General features: G+C 43.1%; 1 protein-coding gene across 1 annotated transcript; it reads right to left on the bottom strand.

Moving 5' to 3' along the window:
- Positions 1–9,913: 9,913 nt before the first annotated feature.
- SPRYD7 (SPRY domain containing 7) lies at positions 9,914–19,838 on the bottom strand. The gene is made up of 5 exons (XM_030234917.2): positions 19,672–19,838; positions 18,305–18,421; positions 15,217–15,383; positions 13,472–13,574; positions 9,914–11,015 (listed from the first exon to the last, which is right to left on the bottom strand). The coding sequence occupies exons 1-5, from the start codon at positions 19,775–19,777 to the stop codon at positions 10,918–10,920; spliced, it is 591 nt and encodes a 196-aa protein (XP_030090777.1). The 5' UTR covers positions 19,778–19,838; the 3' UTR covers positions 9,914–10,917.
- Positions 19,839–20,215: the final 377 nt, after the last annotated feature.

Here is a 20,215-nt window from a genome sequence, read left to right as displayed (position 1 = left end):
GGTAGGGCATGTTGCTGTGGCCCCACAAGGAGATGTCACAGAGGAAGGTGTGCCTGGGAGGAGCACTGCCTGGAGAACAGATGAACCTTGGGCCTTATGCTATTTGGCTGCTGCAGCCTCATGTAGTAGCAAAGTGTTGGAGAAGAAGCAAGTCCCTGCTTGTTGCTGTCACTCACCATCCCCTTGTGAAGCTGGCATGAAGAATCATACTTCCAGATAACTCCCAAGCTGGCCTCTGCCTGCACTGCAGGCAAAAGGCTTGGCATCATTGTACAGGTGACTGTTTGGTCCTGAAAATCATTACCAAGATCAGTTCCTTCTAGCTACAGGACTGAAGATGGTCCAATCATCACATATCCTGCATAGCCCAGGTGTTCAGATTGTACTGAAAAAATGTATAATCAGTTTTGGTTCCAAGTTTTAACAAGCTTTTGGCTACAACTAATAAAAGAATCATAGAATCACAGAATATAGAGTTGGATCATCAAGCCCTGAGAACACCCCAAGAGTCACACCATGTGCCTGAGAGCATTGTCCAAATATTTCTTGAATTCTGTCAGGCTGTTGCTGTGAACACTTCCCTGGAGAGCCTGTTCCAGTGCCCAATCACCCTCTGGGTGAAGAACCTTTCTATAATCTCCAACCTAAGCCTCCCCTGACACAACCTCAGGCCATTGCCTCGGGTCCTGTCACTGGTCATGAGAGTGAAGAGATCAGTTCCTTCCCCTCATCAGGAAGCTGTAGACAGCATTGTGGTCTCCCCTCAGTCTCCTCTTCTCCAGGCTGAACACACCAAGTGACCTCAGCCACTCCTCATACAGCTTCCCCTCAAGGACCTTCACTACATTCATAGCCCTCTTTTGGACACTCCTAATAGCCTAATGTCAGTCTTATACTGTGGCACCCAAAACTGCTCGCAGCACTTGAGGTGAGGCAGCCCCAGTGCAGAACAGAGTGGGACAATCCCCTCCCATTCCCGGCTGGCCATGCTGTGCATGATGCACCCTGGGACAGGGTTGGCCCTCCTGGCTGCCAGGGCTCTGCTGACTCGTGTTTCACTTGCCATCGCCCAGGACTCCCAGGTCCCTTTCCTCAGTGCTGCTCTCCAACCCCCCATTCCCCAGTCTGTCCATACTGGACGGTTGCCCCGTCCCAGGTCCAGAGTCTGGCACAATTGGTGATTGCCCAGACCTCAGATTTGTCAAGGTCTCTCTGCTGGGCCTCTCAATCCTCAAGGAAGTCAACAGTTCCTCCCAATTTAGTGATGTCAGCAAACTTAGTCTTCCTTCCAGTCCTGCATCAGAGTAATTAATGAAGATGATGAAGAGCACAGCGCTGAGGATGGAGCCCTGTGGAACCCCACTATGTCAGAGTGACATCACTCTGATGTCACCCCGTTCACTATAACCTGAAGTGTACCTGACCCATGAGCCAGCTGCTCACCAATCCATGGTGCATTTATCCAGCTGTGTGCTGGATATTTTATCCAGAAGGACATTGTGAGACAGTATTGAAAGCTTTGCTGAAGTCCAAGATTACATTTACTGGCTTTTCGAGATCAACTGGGTGGGCTACCCTGTTGTAGAAGGATGTTAGGCTTGATAAGCAGGACTTCCCCCTCATGAAGCCATGCTGGCTATGACCAATGTCTGTGTCATCCAGGTGTTTTTAATACCTCCCAGAATAATCTTGTCCATGGTTTTACTGGGACTGGTCTGGATGTCTTTGTAGATGGCCAAGGCAACTTAGTGAGAGATCAGGATTTGTGCTTATTCGTCTCCTCAGAGGATAAGGAAACAGAGCTAGGAGAAAGCAAGCACTGGGCCTCAGTAGGGCATCCAGCTAACTAAGGGAATGTGTTAGACGTCCTCTGGAGCACATGGACACAAAGAAGTGCAGTCTGGCTGCAGGCCAGCACAACTCCATACGAGGACAAGATTATGCAGCCCAAGAGAGGAACTGGGCAGCGATCGCTAAAGCTTAACTTCATCAAGTTGCAGAATGACTCCAGGCTCTAGGAGGAGTCCAAGCCACTGAGCAATTCACCAGTCAAGCTAACACCAGCAGCTGCAGATCCTTCCACATCAGTGCAACAGGGTTTGCACTGGTATAAATCACGTGTGTCGCTAGATTCAGACACAGGAAAATGAGAAAGGAAGAGAAAAAAAGGGCAGAAACAGAGATAGCTCTAAAAGAGAACTTTCTTATAGACCAATCCTGAAAGCAACAATCAGGCCCTGACTATAAGGCACAGCTAGGCAGTTCATTGCTACACAAGGTCATAGTTTACCTTCCCCCACCACCACCCGCAGCGGCAGGCTCATTGTGGAGCGACGGATGCAGAGCTGAGTTGACAGCCAAACCTGGGGGATCTGGCTGTTTCCCCAGGATGGATCTGACATCCCTGGCTCTTAGGATGAAGACAAAGGGTGAAATATTATGATTGCCATTCCACAGAGGAGAACGAATAGCAGCATTGTCAAGGCTATCTGCACGGCAGGGCAGCCTTATCAGCTCCGGAATAGTGGAGTGCTATCCTGAAAAGTACGTCTAGCGAAGGCAGAGCTATTTCAGTAAAACTGGGGTTTTGTTTGTTTTTTTTTAGCAGTGTAACACCCTCCTGAATGCAGTGAGCAGTGATGCAGCTACAAGCAATGTTTTTGACAGTTTAACACTCACTAGCTCAGAAGCTCCTTCCCACTTGCACGGCTGTGTTAGCTGGGAATATCGGCCCTTCCCTCTCCTCACTGACATAGCCAGCCTGCTTCACCTGATTGAGACTTTCTGTGTGACCTGGGACAAAATACTTAGGGTAGAGTTTTACCAGAGCCTTGCTGACATAGGCAATGTGTGCTTTCGTACCTCCTTCTTTCCCACCCCACCATGACAGCAGCAGCAGCACCAGCAAACAAAAAATGCAAAGGATTTTGGTTTTGTCCTCACCATTTGGTCCAGCTCTGGCTCCTCTCCCCAGAGCCCCAACTTTCAATGTGTTTATGCTGTTGAGAAGCCTCAAGGCAGCTCTGTTTGCTTTCTTATCCCAACCAGCATGGCTCTGCAAGGCAAACCTCCAGCAATACATGGAGAATAGGAAAAAAGGCCATCTGTCACTACTGCTCACTCTGTCTGAGAAAATAATTCAAGTAGCTTCAGCAGAGATCTTTTGCTGCATGACATGCATCTCCTACAGGGATTTTAGCTGACAGGATTATGTTGACCATTGCTTTTTCCCAGAATTTGGGAACTGTCAGTCTGCAACAAATAAATGGCTGTTGTATCACTTATTTTAACATTAGTGGGAAAATGGGCTTTTAGAGCAAATGGAAAAAAAGATTATGAATTGAAAGAGAACTGAAGAAGTGGACTACAAGCAACCCAATCCTTTCCTAAAGAAATCTCTGGGAAAGTACAGACTCTTAAGATAATTAGATGGCCCTCCCTTTACTGTAACATCTGAAGGTGTGTTCACACTCCCTACTCAGGGAGCTTAATTTAGGAGTTATAACTACTACATTCAAATTAGTCATGACTGACTCAGACTGCTCAGACTTGATTCCTCAGACAATGGAGAGATGGAGTTGTGACAGGCATTAGGGTACAAGCAGTCTGAACATGGCCTTGGCTGCCTCACCTTCCTTCGATGTGTTCTGACATCCCTGTGAAGAGGGAAGCGCAATTTCCATCCTACACACAGGAAAAGATGACTTTGTCTGGAGCAAGCTACCAACTTGCATGAAAAATGTCACTTCCACCAGCTTATCTCGATTTTGTCAGCATTTACTTTGGCCAAGAGCAGCACTTTTTCCACACAAAATCCTCACCAAACTACTGCAACCATTATTCAGTATAACATTTGTTCACTTATGAAAAGGTCATGAGCCCTCCTGTACTGAGTACAGATATTTCAAGAGAAAGGGGAATTTAGATTTCTCAACAATGGGGATTTTAACATGTACTGCTTGCCAATATAATGACCACATCCAACAAAAATGACCCAAGTTTTCACATTTGAAGCTAGGAAGTGTCTTGTCTACTAACATGCCAGAGTTTTCCATGGAGTGACTTGGCTTCGATTTTTGCTCTCCCTGTATTATCTTCAATTAAATTGCAGGCACAATGCAACCTAAATACATATGCACAAAGACATAAACTCTTTTCTTGGCACGCTCTGGAATGAAGGAATAGTGACCTTAGTTTTATTTACTCACTTCACACTGAATTTCTGGCATTTTTGCAGTTGACTCCCCATGAGAATGTTCTTTCAATCTCATTTAATCCCCAGCCCACCTCTCTTGATTGCAGCAAAGGAATTCCAGTGTCTAAGAAATCATTCCTCTTCCCAGGAAGTGTCAGACATTAGAACTATGCAGAGGGACAAAGAGCTCTTCTGCTGACTCATTTTGGCAGCCAGATCAGGTCAGCTTTCTTAGCTCCAACACTAGCTAGAAAAGGAGCTAGGAAAAGCTGAAATGTCCGGATGGGGAAACTAAAATAAAGACAATATTAAAGGCCTCTTGCACAAGCCAGGTGAAGTAGGGAATGGTACTTCCAACTCTTTGTTCTTACAAATATTCAACAAACTAAAATTCAACATTCAAACCACCAAGATTTGCCTCAACAGAGAGCTTATAAATGAAGCATTCAAGAGGCAAAGGTACAAAGCAAAGTATACCTGAGAGCTCTCCCTAATCCTTTGCACTTTTTTTCTAGAAATCTGTATCACTGAAATGCTGGAGTGTATCCAGAGAAGGGCAACATAGCTGTTGAAGGGTCTGGAGCACAATCTTTTGAGCAGTGTCTGATGGAGCTGGGGATGTTTAGCTGAGAAAAGGAGGCTCATGGGGGACCTTGTCACTCTCTACAACTGCCTGAAAGGAGGGTGGAGCCACATAGGTGTCAGTCTCTTCTCCAGTAACAAGTGACAGGAGAAGAGGAAAAGTCCTCCAGCTCTACCGGGGGAGGTTTATATTGGATACTAGGAAAAATTTGTTCCCTGAAAAGGTTGTCAGGCATTGGAAATGCCTGTATTGGACTGCCTAGGGAAGCAGTGGAGTCCTCAGTACTGCAGATAGAACACATAGATGCAGTACGTGAGGACAAGGTTTAGTGGTGGACTTGGCAGTCCTGGGTTAATGGTTGGGCTTGAGTATCTTAGAAGTCTCTTCCAACATAAGTGCTTCTATATTTCTATGAAGTCCAAGATATTTACACTGAAAACTATTTTATTGCAAAACTGGGCAAAGGAAGGAACAGTGAAGAGGAGTGAAGAGGCACTTAAATTTGTTCCAAATCTTCCATAACAAGCTTCCTGAAAGTGCCTTAGCCACTTTGCTTTGGACATATTTATGCAAGCAGTTCTTCTCTAAGCAAGAAGTATTCCATTTCCAGAAGCAACAGTGGTTTTCAACACCTTAGGTTCCTGTGGGGGCTGGATCCTTGGGCCTTAAAGCCTGGATTCAGAGAGAAAAGTATGAAACAATTTTTACTGATTTACTTGTGGACCTTTATGGAATCTTATCACAGCCATGAGCTCGACTGGTTGTCAGTATGCAAGGCAACATCAACACAAACTGATAAGAAAGATGAGTGAGTGATTATTTTTTACAAAAATAATCTAAGAACTCAGATGAAGTAAAGAAATTCCCACTATAGAACCTGGTTCCTTCAGTTGTTTTTGCATACAGCTGTATGAATGTCAGTGCACACCCAAGAAAGCCTGAGGAAAGGAAAAACATCCTGAATATTCATTGGAAGTCTGTATTCTCATGAACATTTGCACCTGAATGCCATGTCCTGCCATCTCTGAATGCTTTTTTCTAGCGTGGGATTAGAACTGTGCTGAATGACACAATGCACAGCATGAAGTTTCTCTTTGCAGAGAATCCATGGTACTGGATCCTGATTTTTTGTGGAAGAGTACCTTTTCAGGAAATCCTTGACAGGTGTTTCTAGCCTTCTAGTATCTAATTAGGATTTTAATCTTGTTGAAATAGTACTAGATGATTTCATCTACCCCCCAAAACACCACAGGCAGTCCCAGTATTATAAAAATAACAACTCCTCTGATCTATATGTAACTTGTATTATGTGTCCTGTCATTTCTATTGATTTGTGGATGAAAAAATGAAGTCTTTTTCAGACTTCATATCTTGCTGCCACAGTATAATGTCAAAAGGACTCAGGAAACATTAGTGAATACAAAGTTTTGTACTCAAAGAGACAGGGTGTCAAATTGTAACATTCAAAGATTAAGAAAACATTTTGGGTGTAAACAATTAGTGGAAATACCTCAACCAGTTCACTGGAAAGTATGATTCATTCTTGTTAAAATAAATTTGCTACTGGTAAATATATTGCTAAGTCTTAACTGAAATTTACTTTTTACTGAAATGCAACTTTTAGAAATGGGTGTTGCACCCCATTTCTTTGGGCAAAGCTGGGACTGGGAAGAATTCAGGGAAAAGAGCTGGATTCATTGCCAGGTGCTGAAATGACGGGCTGAGACACAGGTTAACTCACATTCTATTTCTGTGGCCAATGGAATTAAATCTAGCCTTGCTTCTTTTAAGAACTCTCATCACAAAATCTTATTTTCAGAGAAAATTTGAAAAATTTGTCTTGCTTTTCATTTTGATGAATAGATTATCATAAGATTTTATTCACCTCTTTTTTTTTCCCTGTAGAATTCTCCTGTGTCACTGATTATAAAACAAGAGGTTTTCTGACTTTTGCAGAAGAGATACCTTTACATTCTGCAGTATTATAAATGCATCTCATTCTGTTTAAGATGAGAAATGAGCAAATTTAAGCCACAAAAGCAGGCTCTTTCCATATTTTTGGTGAATGTAGCAGCTATTTTGAGTATTTTATATTTACCAAAATGTTTTGCATTTAAAACACAAGCTTTGATGAAGACAACCTCCGCTCTATTTTAAAGCAAGTCTGCATTAAGCTCAAGGTAGCAGCTTCTACTGTTAAATATTCTTAACCACAGCAGTCTTCAGAGAGAGTTGTTTGCTGGATGCAGCTAGATACAGTGATTAGAATTTCTTTAAATACTTCCTCTTTACCCATGAACATAAGAAACATAACTCCAGGTGAAGCATTTGAATGAACACAGAATGGATGAGCTGGGAAGGGATCTCCAGATGTCATCTAGTCTGCTCATGCAGGGCCACCTAGAGCCAGTTACCCAGAACCACGTCCAGTTGGCTTTTGCATATTCCAAGGATGATGACTCCACAACCAGTCTGGCTAAACTATGCCAGTGCTCTGTCATCCTGACAGTAAAAAATGTTTCCTGATGTTCAGAGGGAGCCTCCTGCATATGTATCTGCCCATTGCCTTTAGTCCTGTCCCTGTGATCCACTGCAAAGAGCCTGGCTCTGCATTTCCTCCACCCTCCCTTCATCTGTCTTATACACACTGATCAAATCCTCCTGAGCCTTTTCTTCTCCAGGCTGAACAGTCTGAGCTTTCCCAGCCTAGCCCCATAGGGAAAATGCTTCACCCTTAATCACCTTTGTGGCCCTTCTTCAGTCTCTCTCCATAGTGTCTCTGCCTCTTTTGTACAAGTCCAGGAGTCCAGGACTGGACACAACAGTCCAGGTGTGGCCCCACCAGGGCTGAGTAAAGGCGAAGAACCACCTCCATTAACCTGCTGGCAATATTTTGGCTAACACAGCCATGGATACCATTCACTTTCTGTGCTGCAAGGGCACATTGTTGGCTCAGTTCACCTTGTAGTCCACCAGGACCTGCAGGCTCCTTTCTGCCAAGCTGCTTCCTAGATGGATAGCCCTCAGCATGTTGGGATAGATGGGTTGTTTCTTTGCAGCTGTAGGACTTTGTACTTCTCCTTGTTGAATTTCATAGGTTTCCCATCAGCCAATTTCTCCAACTTCTTGTGGTCCCTTTGGATACCAGCACAATCCTCTGGCATATCAGCCAATCCTTTCAGGATTGTGTCAGCTGCAAATTCCCTAAAGGTGCACTCTGCATTGTTCTGTATGATCCAGAATGTTAATGAGGATGTTAAAGAGGACTGGAGCCAGTATTGACCCTGGAGTACTGTGCTGATTACTGGCTTCCACTAAACTTTGTGCCACTGACCTCCCTCTGGGCCTAGCCATTCAACCACTTTTCAGTTCACCTCACTGTCTGCTCTTACCACAACCTATTAGGATCTTATGATGTTGCCAGCACTAGATCTATAGTTAATTACTGACTTGTCCTATTAGTGCCTTCTCCTTCTCACTCCACTTCCTCTCATCAGCAAGGTGTTGTCCACCACCTGGGCCCCCATGCTTATCTAGCTTCTCTTCAACTAAGAGGGCAATGAACCTGTTTTGCAGCTGTAAACCCACAGGTGTGGCAAGAACATTCCTCTTGGTGCCAGAAATCATCAGCTTCCGTCCATCCTTTTCTCCAGAGGTTTTCCTTACCTTGATAGTGCAAGGCAGACACTGCTGTCTTTCCTGTTGCAGATGGGGTCTGAGGCTCTTCAAGCTGTTAAGACTCAGAGAAGATCCTGTCTATCTACCTTTCATGTTCTCTGCTGTGCCACCTGCTCACTGCCTCTTGAACTCATCCAGCTGGCAGCACAGCTTCTCCAAGACAGCACACCTCTGGAAGGAGAGAGGGCCATTTTTCTTGGCCTCAGACAGAGGTCACAGGCAATCCCTGCAACCTGGGACTTGGAGAGCTGCATCAGACATCTAAAGCTCAGGCTGTGCAGAAGCTGTATTGGGTTTGCATGGCAAGGTTCTGGTAGCAGGGAGCTACAGGAGTGGCTTCCATGGGAAGATGCCAGAAGCTTCCCCCATTTCTGACAGATCCAATGCCAGCAGGATCCAAGATGAATTTACAACTGGCCAAGATCAAGCCCAGCAGAGACAGTGGCAGAGCCCTGGAATAACAGATGAAAAAGGCATGGGGGTGGAAACTGCACCATTTCAGCCAGAGAGAGGGGTGAGAACATAAGAGAAACAGCCCCACAGACACCAAGGTCAGTGGAGGGGCAGGAGGTCCTCCTAGCACAGGAGCAGAGATTCCCCTGCAGTCCCTGGTACAGCCCATGGTGAGGCAGCTGTGCCCCTGCAGCCTGTGGGGATCCATGCAGGCTGTGAAGGACCCCACCCAGAGAACATGGATACCCCAAGGAGGCTGTGACCCAGAACAGGCCCCAGGGGGCCCATGGGGGACCCATGAGCCCCCTGGGGCCTGTTCTGGGTCACAGCCTGAGCTCCAGGGGGACCCATGCTGGAGCTGTCTGTTCCTGAAGGACTGCACCCAGTATAAGGGATCCATGCTGGAGCAGTCCATGAAGAACTGCATCCTATGGAAACAACTCACAGTGGAGAAGTTCTGGAGAACTACCTCCCAAGGGAAGGAGCCACGCTGAAGCAGGGAAAGAATGTAAGGAGTCCTTCCCCTAAGGAAAAAGGTGCAGCAGAGACAACATGTGATGAACTGACCACAGCCCCCATTCCTTGTCCCCCTGTGCTGCTGGGAGAATGAGATGGAACAAACTGGGAAAAAATTTAAGCCCAGAAAGAAGGGAGGGGTGGGGGGAAGGTGTTTTAGAATTTAGGTTTTATTTCTCATTATCCTACTCTGATTTGAGATTTCAAAGGGAAATGATAAAACCGCACTCTAATTTCCCAAGGTTTACACCATAATGCTGACAAAGTTGAAAAGTTCTATCCAATACTGTCACATGACAGCAAGGCTAAAATGAAGGAAAACACGGGCCACAGAGTTATGACAATTGCAGTAAATCTTAAGGTGAAAGACTTTGAGAAAGCTGTTTGTATTTGAAAATTTCAGAATAAAGTAATTTCTAAAAATATTTAAATAAAATCATTTATGCAAACACATTAACCCAGGAAAAGCCAAAACCAAAACACAAACATTCAGTATGAAGATTTTTTTTTACAATAAAAATTCTTCTAGGAAGTATATTAAATATGACAGGAGGAGGAAAAAATAGCATCTCACAATGTATATTCAAGGGCATCACATTTTAGAACAATGTCTTAGCCGTTTAGAAATGATTCATGAAGAAATTAAATATGCTATTCCATAAGAGAATAATCTAATTTACAGTTTAGATGTAAGGCTTCACCATAACATCTCATACCCTTCACCTAGATCTTTGCTTACCCAAGTTGAATGACCTGTACTTACTCTCTTACCAGAGTAACAGAGCATGGTGGTCCTCAAACACACAGGTAGTGTTCAGGTTTACTTTTTAAGGTTCAACAAAAAAGTATTACTAGAAAATATTCTATTTTTTTTAGTCACAATAAAAGCAAATTAAAAGCTAGAAGAAACAATAAGTTGTATTAGCTGGTCTAAGATTGAGGGAATGGATTAACCTACACCTTGCCAAAAAAAAGGCATCTAGCTGCTAGTTATGCCATTGTATTATTAGTCATTGTGCACATCTGGGAGGACACCACAACTCCAAATCACAGACTACAAACACAGTGCATCCTTTAAAGAAATTACATAATTTCTGTGAGAAAAAGGCTGGGGGAAAAAAATCATGAGAACTATCCATTTCCATAGCTATTATACGTGTAAGAACTACTTGCCTTACAGAGCTCCAGTTTATTCAAAATACTGAATGTAATACTGAAAACAGCAATATCCTTAGTCTCCTTATGCATCAAGTACAAATCAGAGAAAAACTCTGCCTCAAAACACCCATTTTCAACCACAAAACAATGCCAGAAAACTGTTATTTGGACAGCAACACATTTACCTGGTCTTGCAGTTAACATATTTATTCTGCAGACAGCAGTCACAAGTACTTACTAAAAATACAGATATATTTCCTAAAAGTAAAGTGAGGCTTCAAGATGACAAAGCTTTTGTAACAGTGCAGGGTGCAAATTCTCAGTATGAAGACATTCAGAAGATTTGTTGCTCAAAGAGGATCTTTTCAAACCCAGGTGGAGGTGTATGATAAAATTCACTGAACTGACAATCCAGAATGGCACTGTCATCAACTGTAGAGGAGAACCAAAAAGAAGGAATTAGAGAAGGGACACTTACAGTTTGATCCTCTTTTATACCACCTTAATAAACTGTAGACTGTGCTGAAACCACAAGGAATTTCTTCAATACATCCATTACATATACACAATTAAAATAAATCTCTTCAATGAATTTGGTAAGACCTTAAGCCAGGAGAGCAAACCATCTCTCTTTTCTGCTGTTTACTCGGTAATGGTTCCTTAGTGAAGTCAATGAGAATGTCTAATTTCACTACAAGTGTGAGTAGAGCTTCAAGCTATTGATTCCAAATTTTCTACTCAATTTCTCCAGAAATTTACAGATTAAGGATGCTACCAGATAAACCTTGCAGGGATGTGCATATTTTTCTGTTCCTAATTCTGCTGGAGTTTCAGCTGTCTACAGTGGCTTTCTGGAGGTTTACAAGGTTTCACATGTCTGCAGCGGTGGTATCGAACCATCAGTTTTAGCATATGATCCAAAGAGAGCTTTGACTGCTTCTTGAAATTGGAAGTTAATGTGGTTTTTTTCACAGAACTTCTCCCTGGTTTTGACCCCCTACATAATCTACCCACCTACAACAGTACTTTCAATGTAGAATATAAAAAAGAAACTGATGAGTATTTTCAGAGCAACACTTTTGTGTACTTCACTAGCAAACTGAAACACCCACCTAGTCAGAAAAGCAAGGTCTCTTTCAAACACAACTTCTGAGATGAACCTGGCAGAATATCAACATTAGTTCAAACAAGAAAAGGTTCATCTCCATATTTTGGAACTTAGCTATCTTAGAGACAAGGTTGGAATTCTTCCCTCCTAGGCTTTGTGAAAACTCCTATCAGTGTGTTTGTACAGTTCTCTGGTACTTACACAGTGTTTATGTCTTGCTTCCATTAAAGTACCTGAGGTACAGCTGCTGTAGGGAATAACCTTTAAGACCATTGTTTTTGTTTCATCTTCTCAAGCTTGACACCGTGTTTGCCTGATCTATCACATTCCTCTTAAAAAGATATCTATAGTTCTAGTCTGAATAGAGTAAATGTTTGAGAAACTCTCTTCTGTATAGCCAAATCCTTCCACAGGACTATAAATTCACATTGAATTAAGGACACATGAAGTTTACACCAAGCAAGGAGTGTACAAAAACAACCTGCAGGCTTCAAGCTATAGCTACATGTAGGAGACATGATAATGAAAATGAAATTATGCCCACTTGTGGAAGAAGACCGAAAGAGCCTGGCAATAAAAGGTCACTGCATTCTCCAGGCATGGAACTTCTTAGTCAGAGAAAAAAGATTAACAGTAGGCTAACATGCCACCGAGTAGTTTCTGAAAGCAGCCTTCATTTTTCATGCTGTGTAAGACCCCTTCCAAAAGACAGGGATGGTGCAGCCACACAGTAACTCCACCGCTGCTGCTGCTGCCCACGAAGGTTTTGCACGAGGAGGTGCCGCCACGGCATTTTAGCGGCGCCATCACGTGGCTGAAGGATACATCACAACCTGACCATGTAAAACGATTCCACCCTTAGGGCTTGGAGCAAGTTATTCACCAGCTATGTCCATAGACTTCAAACACATCTGGTGTGTTTTCTTCCTGTTCATAAAATTCTGTATCAATCAAAATGTATCAAGATATAAATGGGAACATGCCAACAGCTCATTAGGAACTCACCCTGAATTAAAAATTATCCCCATCGGGTAGCTAAGGGTTATCCTTACAACCAAAATGATTTTGGCTACTACTTAGATGAGGCTCAGATAAGCTGAAGATGGAGCTCCTGGAGCAGTTCCAGAGAATGATGACAAAGATGATGAAGGGATTGGAGCACTTCTCCTAGGAGAAAAGGCTGAGGGAGCTGGGTCTATTCAGTCTCAATAAGAGATGACTGAGAAGGGACCTCACCAATATCTATGAGTATCTGAAGGAAGGGTGCCAAGAGGGTGGATCCAGGCACTGCTCAGTGGTGCAGAGCAATAGGACAAGCAGAAAAGGGCAGAAACTGCACAGGAAGTTCAAGAAAACAAAAACAACAGTTCTATTGCTATGGAACACTGAAGGCATTTATGAAGTATGGGAAATTAAAAGGCACAAATATCAAGCTTCACAGATAAACCAGATTCACCCACAAGTCTGCCATCTGCTTAATTGTTTTTTACCTGGCAACTTTTAGACTGAGTGCAGCAACTCCCCAGCTTGCTGGATGTGGACACTATAAGCAGTCAGTAAGCAGTGCTTTTTTTTCTATTAAGCAGCATTAAAAATGAGGCCAAAATATTCTTTTGTAATTTCCTAGGTTTACATCTTCATGTAATTAATTTCTGTAGTTACCAAGAATAGATGATTGATGTGTGTTACATTTAAGTGAGAAGAATACACAGCTCACAGAACAGAACTGGAATGAAAATATTTTTCATAATGTGAAACAGTTTGAAAATCTCTGACTTACCATAGACCACCGGATAGACAGTCCCCCTGATTCCTGAAGCTGGGCAATGCATGTTCTTGCCATTTAAATATACATTTAATTCTACATGGTCATATGTAATGCCCTACAAAATACAGAAAATTAACAAAAAAAAAAAAAAAAAAGCATCAACAAGTTGATATGCATAAGACTGCTACTTAGCTTTCTCAGGCAGATTTTAACACCATTATGCAAACCACAGCATCCTAGAAAATCTCACTTGACATATTCCTGCCAAGGACTAGAAATTAAAAAATGACCAGTGACATCTGTATTTTCAAATACTCAGGATTCCTTAATGCCTGTTCCAACTGGGATGCAGCACAGTACTGCACAACACACTTCACATCTTACTGAGTTAATAGAACAAATTTCCAAACTTCACCACATTAAAGAAACACAAGATGTTCAATGATTTTGAGTATGAGAAGGTTTGCAATCTTCTTGTTTGTATCTTCTGACTGAAATAACTTTAATAAATAATGATGCTAGGAACCAAGTTCATCCTTCCCTACCTCCATATGGAAACCTCTCTCAGTTCATTTACTCTGCTGGCAGCAACAGAGCGTGGTTTCACACACAACCCTATAAATATGCTGACCACAGGGCAGAAAGCAAACACTAGCAAGATAGTAACTTACTTATCTGTTAGCTAAAGCACTTTCCTCACTGCTTTGGTATGTCTCAGTGTGACAATTTGTGTGCTCATGCAGGACTCCAAACATTTGTTTTCATGACAGAACAAAATAACTGGATACTTATGGAAATGGGGAAGTTAGCAGTAACACATCGGTTATGTTTTTGTGACTGGCTGAAGCTGTTCAGATCACACTAGTCACCAAAGCCTGAAACAATCTGCAACCCTTCAAAAAACAATTTCAGAAGGGGATTAAAAAAACAGTATTGTATCTGAGGGTTAAGGGAGGAGATGTCACCCTTAGCTGTTTGCAGCTTCTAAAGATGGCATTTCTAACCATGGCTATAGAGAGGCAAGTTACACAGCGTGAAAAAATAAGGGTGATAAATGGTCTCAATTTCATTGCATTGCTCTCATGTATTTTTGAAAATACATAAGAGGACATGGAGAAAATGACAGTACTAAAAACCCAACACTTTGAACAAAGTCACTTAAGGATGTTTTGAGAAACCTGAAATAGTATGGTACAAAAAAATTACAATTTTTCCTCTATCATTTTTCCAGTGAACATTACCCCCCTCCCCACTCAGTATCCCCCACAAACTACAGAAGTTTGGCTAAAAATACAATTAATTTATCACTCAGGACCCATCTCTGCCCCGCTCTGTCCTTCTAATCATTAACCACTTAGCTAAGGCTTCTTGAGTTCAGCTGGGCACGGTGCATAGACATGTAATGCATTTCAGCACACTATTTGCTCAGTCAGGTCCCATCTCAAACAATGCAAGATCCTTGTGATGGGAATTATCAGTCAGGTATATACTGCAATAGAGCACCAGAAACTATTTCTCAAACTCTGGTCAAGTCCATCCCTCATTAGGAACCTATCAATACCAAGAATGAAGTCCACCCATATCCAGGCTGCTGGTTCATTCAAAGATAACAGGAATCTATAACCCAGCACTTTCCAAACTGGGAGATGCAAACTGAACAATTTGACTTAAAACAGTTAAAATTTACTTAAAAGAGAGCTGTAAATAAAAGGCATTTAGGAATGGGTGAGGAAGAAAGAAAGCCTTAAGAAACTCACCACCACATCGCCCTCCTGAGGAAGGCTGTTTGCTGGTAGCCTATTTTTCTCCTCATTGTTATAGTAGAGAGCTCCATCATTTCTTATCACCAGGCTGTGGACATCTCGACCAAGTGGAATTTGATTCAAGTTTGCTTTCTGGGTTGCAACTCCTATACCCCAAATCCCTAAAACGTGATATTAACACAGTAAAAAAAAAAAAAAAAAAGTTATTTTGAAAACTGACTGAAGCAGGACAGCATAAAGAATTTATTTTTAACTAATGCCATGATAGTACTACCAGTAAATACCTCCTGGAAACACCAGAACTATTGTGGGTTAGCTCTGGCAGCTAAGCACCATCCAGCCAGTCATTCTCTTCCCCCAGCCCACTCAGGCCCTTGTGGAACAGAGGAAGAGGAAAGGAAGAGTAAAACCAAGAAAACTTGTGGCTAAAGATAAAAATTGTTTAGTTAGTAAAGCACAAGTGAAAGAGACAAGACAAAATGATGCAATGGCAATCACTTGCCACATCCCACGGGTAGACTGATGCCCAGCCAATTCCCAAGTAAAAGATGGCTAATCTCCCTAAATCCCCTCCTCTCCCATTTATTCCTGAACAAGACAGGTGGTATGTGGTATGGAATATCTCGTTGCCTATTTTGGGTCATCCACTTGGTTCTGTCCCCTCACAAGCTCTTATGCAACCCTAAACGTATTCACTGGAGGGGCAGAGTGAGAAACAGAGGATGGTGTGCAAGCCCTGCTCAGCAATTGCTAAAGTATTGGTGTGCCATCAGCATTGTTTTGTTATCAGTATTGCTTTGGTCCCAAATCTAAAACACACAACCACAGGAGCTGCTATGAAGGTAATTAACTCCATCCTAACCAGACCCAGCACAAGCAGCCACAGGAGACTGAAGACAGACAGCATCTATCTTGAAAAAGAAGGGTCACTGAAAAAGAGAATTGTAACCATTCAGCTTAACTTTTATCCCCAGAAAAATATTGAAAACAAACTCTGAGACTGTAGGTGGATACAAAAAATAAATCCAACTAGCATGGCTCTGTAAACAACAAATTTTCCTTTTTCGGCCAATTAGACTGGTCTAACAGAAAAAAAGAAAGTGTTAATATTACAGACCTAGATTTGGTAATATTTTTGAAACTCACACAACACTGAAATAGTCATTTCATCATTTTCAAATGATGAAAATATGGTCTAGACAGTTACAGCAATATGAAGGCATGAGTGGTTTGAAAACTCTTCCAGGATTACTCATCAGTAGCACCCTGTCAAATCAAAAAAGATGACTCAAGTGGGGTTTGAGGTTTTGCATTGAATGCACAAGGTCAGATACTGTTCTGTATTACCATCAATTACTTGCATAACATGACAATGTGTTGATTAAACGTGCTGCCAATCCCAGCCTGACAGGACTGCAAGCTCTTGAGAGGTCTAAAGTGATGATGACTAACAGGTTAGAAATAAAGAAAGTGCACCTGTTTTTACTTAATTGTGAAGAAAAGCAGGTAAGTAGGAACAGTAAGTGGCACAAATACAGTAGTGGCTTGGTAACCAGTTCACAGACCACTTGCTGAATGTGAGTGTGCTCTACTGATGTGGAAAACTTCTGGATGTGTGGCATGTGTAAAACAGATGAGGTAATCTACTGCTGCTGCAGCTGAAGCAGAACATCCATTTTAAGCACTGTACCTCAAGATAAATTAGGCTGACTAAAGATATTATAGAAGAAACAACAAAACAAATCAAAAGTGTAAAAATTTTATCTATAAGGAGATAACGAAAAAAAACCCAACAAAATGGGACTTTTTAGTCTAGAGAAGACTAAAATAAGGCAAATATGTAAGAAACTTATTTTCAGAAAATGAAACTGTAGAATAATTTATTCTAACATCAAGAATGAAAAGGTAAGAGTGTGTGTTTACAATAATCAGCGTGACCCCATAGATAACCTCTAATTGACTGTGCAGGGATACTTCTGGAAATCTAAGATTTACTTTAAGTCTTCCACAGTTCTCCTGCCTTGGGGGCAGGAATAGAGGGGAAAAAGGCTCACAGGAACCAGGAGAGTGTATATCCTGTGTTTCTCAAGTGTTAAGAACGTGGATAGACCATCTGAATAATGACCACAGATGAACAACACCTGCAATGGATTCTTCCCAAAATAAAGGATAATAAAATTGCAGAGTTAAGATGGGTATGGGCTTACATGTAGCTCAAAACTAACCAGCTAGATGGACTGCAAGGTATTGTGGGCAGATCTGTGTTCACGCTGCCTGCACTCTGACCCACCCACCTGAAGGCAAACAATTCTCACCCAAAAAGTTTCAGCATCAAGCTCCAGCTAGTACAGAAGGCCTGCCCCCGCATTAACACTTCTCTTCTTCTTCCCTCCCCAGACACACTTAGGGAAAGCACAGCTTCATTTTCAGAGTGTCTGCTAGCAGCTTTTAAAAATACAGGCTGACTTTTCATGCCAGAATACAGGCAAGCCTGGAGTGCTCTCTGTAATAGTGAAGCTGATCGTATTTATAGGAGCAAATAAAGAAACAAGGTGCTGAGAGGCTCCTCTGGATAAGGCAGTGTCAGAGTAAGTGCTACACACTTGATCTGAAGAGCAAAGGGTAGCACAAGGAGCGTTACACTTGCTCGGGCAAACAGTGCCTGCTAAGTGCAAATGAGGGTAGATAAATAGATACAAATATCACTGGATAAGATGCACTCCTTAAAAAATACTTCATAGCCACAGGGCTTTATGTGGTCATAAGCATTTATTGAGGAAAAATTTCTAAACAATGCCACCTGAAAAACATGCCTATAACAGCATACAGAACAATGTGGGGGCTTAGTATTTGCACTCCTCTAATAATATGCTTACTATTATTTTTAACGTTTTAGAGTCAGAATTAAAAAAAGAAAAAAAAGAAATTTCCTTTCACACAGTAACTTATAAATCTCCCTAATGTTCACAAGTTCAAGGATGCAATTAGAAAGATGCACGTGCTGAGCCTTTGAGATACTGCCACCAGCAGGCAATGTAACATATCTCCCAAGTTTAAAGTTGTATATTTTTTGCTGACTAACCTGTGGACTGGATTTTAAACTCAAAATAGCTCTTGTTCTGATGCAAAGGTGCATTGGCCAAGCATCCTCCCGTGCCACATATTCTTCTGCCATTTTTAACAATGACGACATCTGTTCCTGCAAGTAGAAAAAAAAAACCCACAGAACTTCAAAACATTTTTAGAAACCTGAAAGCAGCCCTCAAATGCCCTAAACATTGAGACCAGGTTTTGTTACTTCTGCCCCAAGTAAAAGCTTCATTAGTCTGTGAGAAATTTGATGATGGGCTGTGCTTTGAAGCAAGAGAAGGAAGGTTGCTTACAGGCTAGTCCATCTTTCCACTAGGGTTTATTTATTTAAAATCTATAAGCTGATCTAATTTTCACTTCTCGGGCTTTATGGTACCATGCTGATTAAAACCTTTGCTTTAGCCGCATCAGAAGCATAACTTACAATTTAGTCAGAAAGGGTTCACTGTGAGACCAAAGCCCTGTACTCTGTTCTCTAACATCCGAGAAAATGCATTCTGCAACAAGAAGGAAAAGCATATCGGGTACAAATGATTGATGGAACTGCAAGGTTTTTAGTTAGTCTCTGAAATAGTCCTTCTATCAGAAATGTGCCTGCCAATATAGAGAGAAAAAAATCCTCTGCTAAGTTTTTCTTCTCCATTGGAGGACTTCATCTTTAGGCACTGTTGTCATGGCCAAGCACATGGGAGGCTGTGGCTAACAACTGTGCTCGAGCACTGGACCGTACCTATTCCTCCCCAGCTCTCTCCCCCGCTCTGCTGCTGCTGGCCCAGATCCCCTCCGTCCTCAACAAAGCCCGGGCACGGTTCTGTGGACAGCTCAGGCTAAGGGTAATCCCCAAAAGAGCAGCACGGACAGACTCCGCACGGCCTCTCTCCTTCCTCACTCCACTGCCGTAACTGGAGGTGGAGTCTCCGTCCCTGGAGATGTTTAAGGAAAGGCTGGACGTAGCATTAGGCGCCCTGGTCTGGCTGACGTGGTGGCGTTGGGGCACAGGTTGGAGACTCGACGCCCTCAGAAGTCTTTTCCAGCCTCACAGATTCTGTGGTTCTGCGAACTCAGCCCCTCGGCTCTGAACCACCCGTGCCCACCCTGACCACGGCAGCCCCCGCAGAGCAGCCGGCCGCCCTCGGGCACCTCACACACTCATTGCGCCCATCAGCTTAACAGTTGAACACAAACTGCTTTAAACCACTTCTAAACCAAGCGGCCTTGGTTTAAAAACCTGCCAATTCCTGCTAAAGAAGCAGCCCCAAGGCGACTTTCCCAGCGGTTACCCCCCGTACGGCGCTCCGGGGCTGCGGCCCTGCCCGCCAGGGAGCCGCCCACCGGCGGCAGCGACCCTGCCCCGCTCACCCATGCGCTGCGTGTCCAGGTGCACGGCCGGCATCTCCTTAAGCGGGATGTGCCCGGAGCCGCCATCCCGGCACCAGGAGAAGCAGCAGAACACGGAGGCGGCCATGGCCGGCCGCACCCCCCGCACCGCGCAGGCGCAACGGCCGCCGCCGCACGGCCCGACCCCGTCCCGCCCCGCCGCGACATGGCGGGCGGGCGGCCCCGCACTGAGCGCGGGATAAAGTGAAATTAAGTTAGATTAGAAACCCCCCCCCCCAAAAAAAAAAACCAAAAAACCAAAAAACCAACAAACCAAACAACAAAACCCCCACAACATTACCGCCTTATTCTTCCTCTGGAAATTAAAATCTAGTGGACAACGAGTGCAGCCCCTGCTGATCTTTTTCGGCACTTGTCGCCGTGGCGTGAGGTGACCGGCGCAGCCTCCTAAAGGACGTATTGTACGTATGTTCATGCATATAAAGGATAATTCATGTACATATGCATACATACGTGTATAAAAAAAGAGGACACTGATTATGATGGGCAGGTGGTAGGTATGGCA

The sequence above is a fragment of the Serinus canaria genome, chromosome 1 (genome assembly GCF_022539315.1).
Source record: "Serinus canaria isolate serCan28SL12 chromosome 1, serCan2020, whole genome shotgun sequence".
In the NCBI taxonomy this organism is placed as follows: domain Eukaryota; kingdom Metazoa; phylum Chordata; class Aves; order Passeriformes; family Fringillidae; genus Serinus; species Serinus canaria.
Note: the sequence above shows the minus strand (reverse complement) of the source record. Positions and strands in the feature narration are given on the sequence as shown.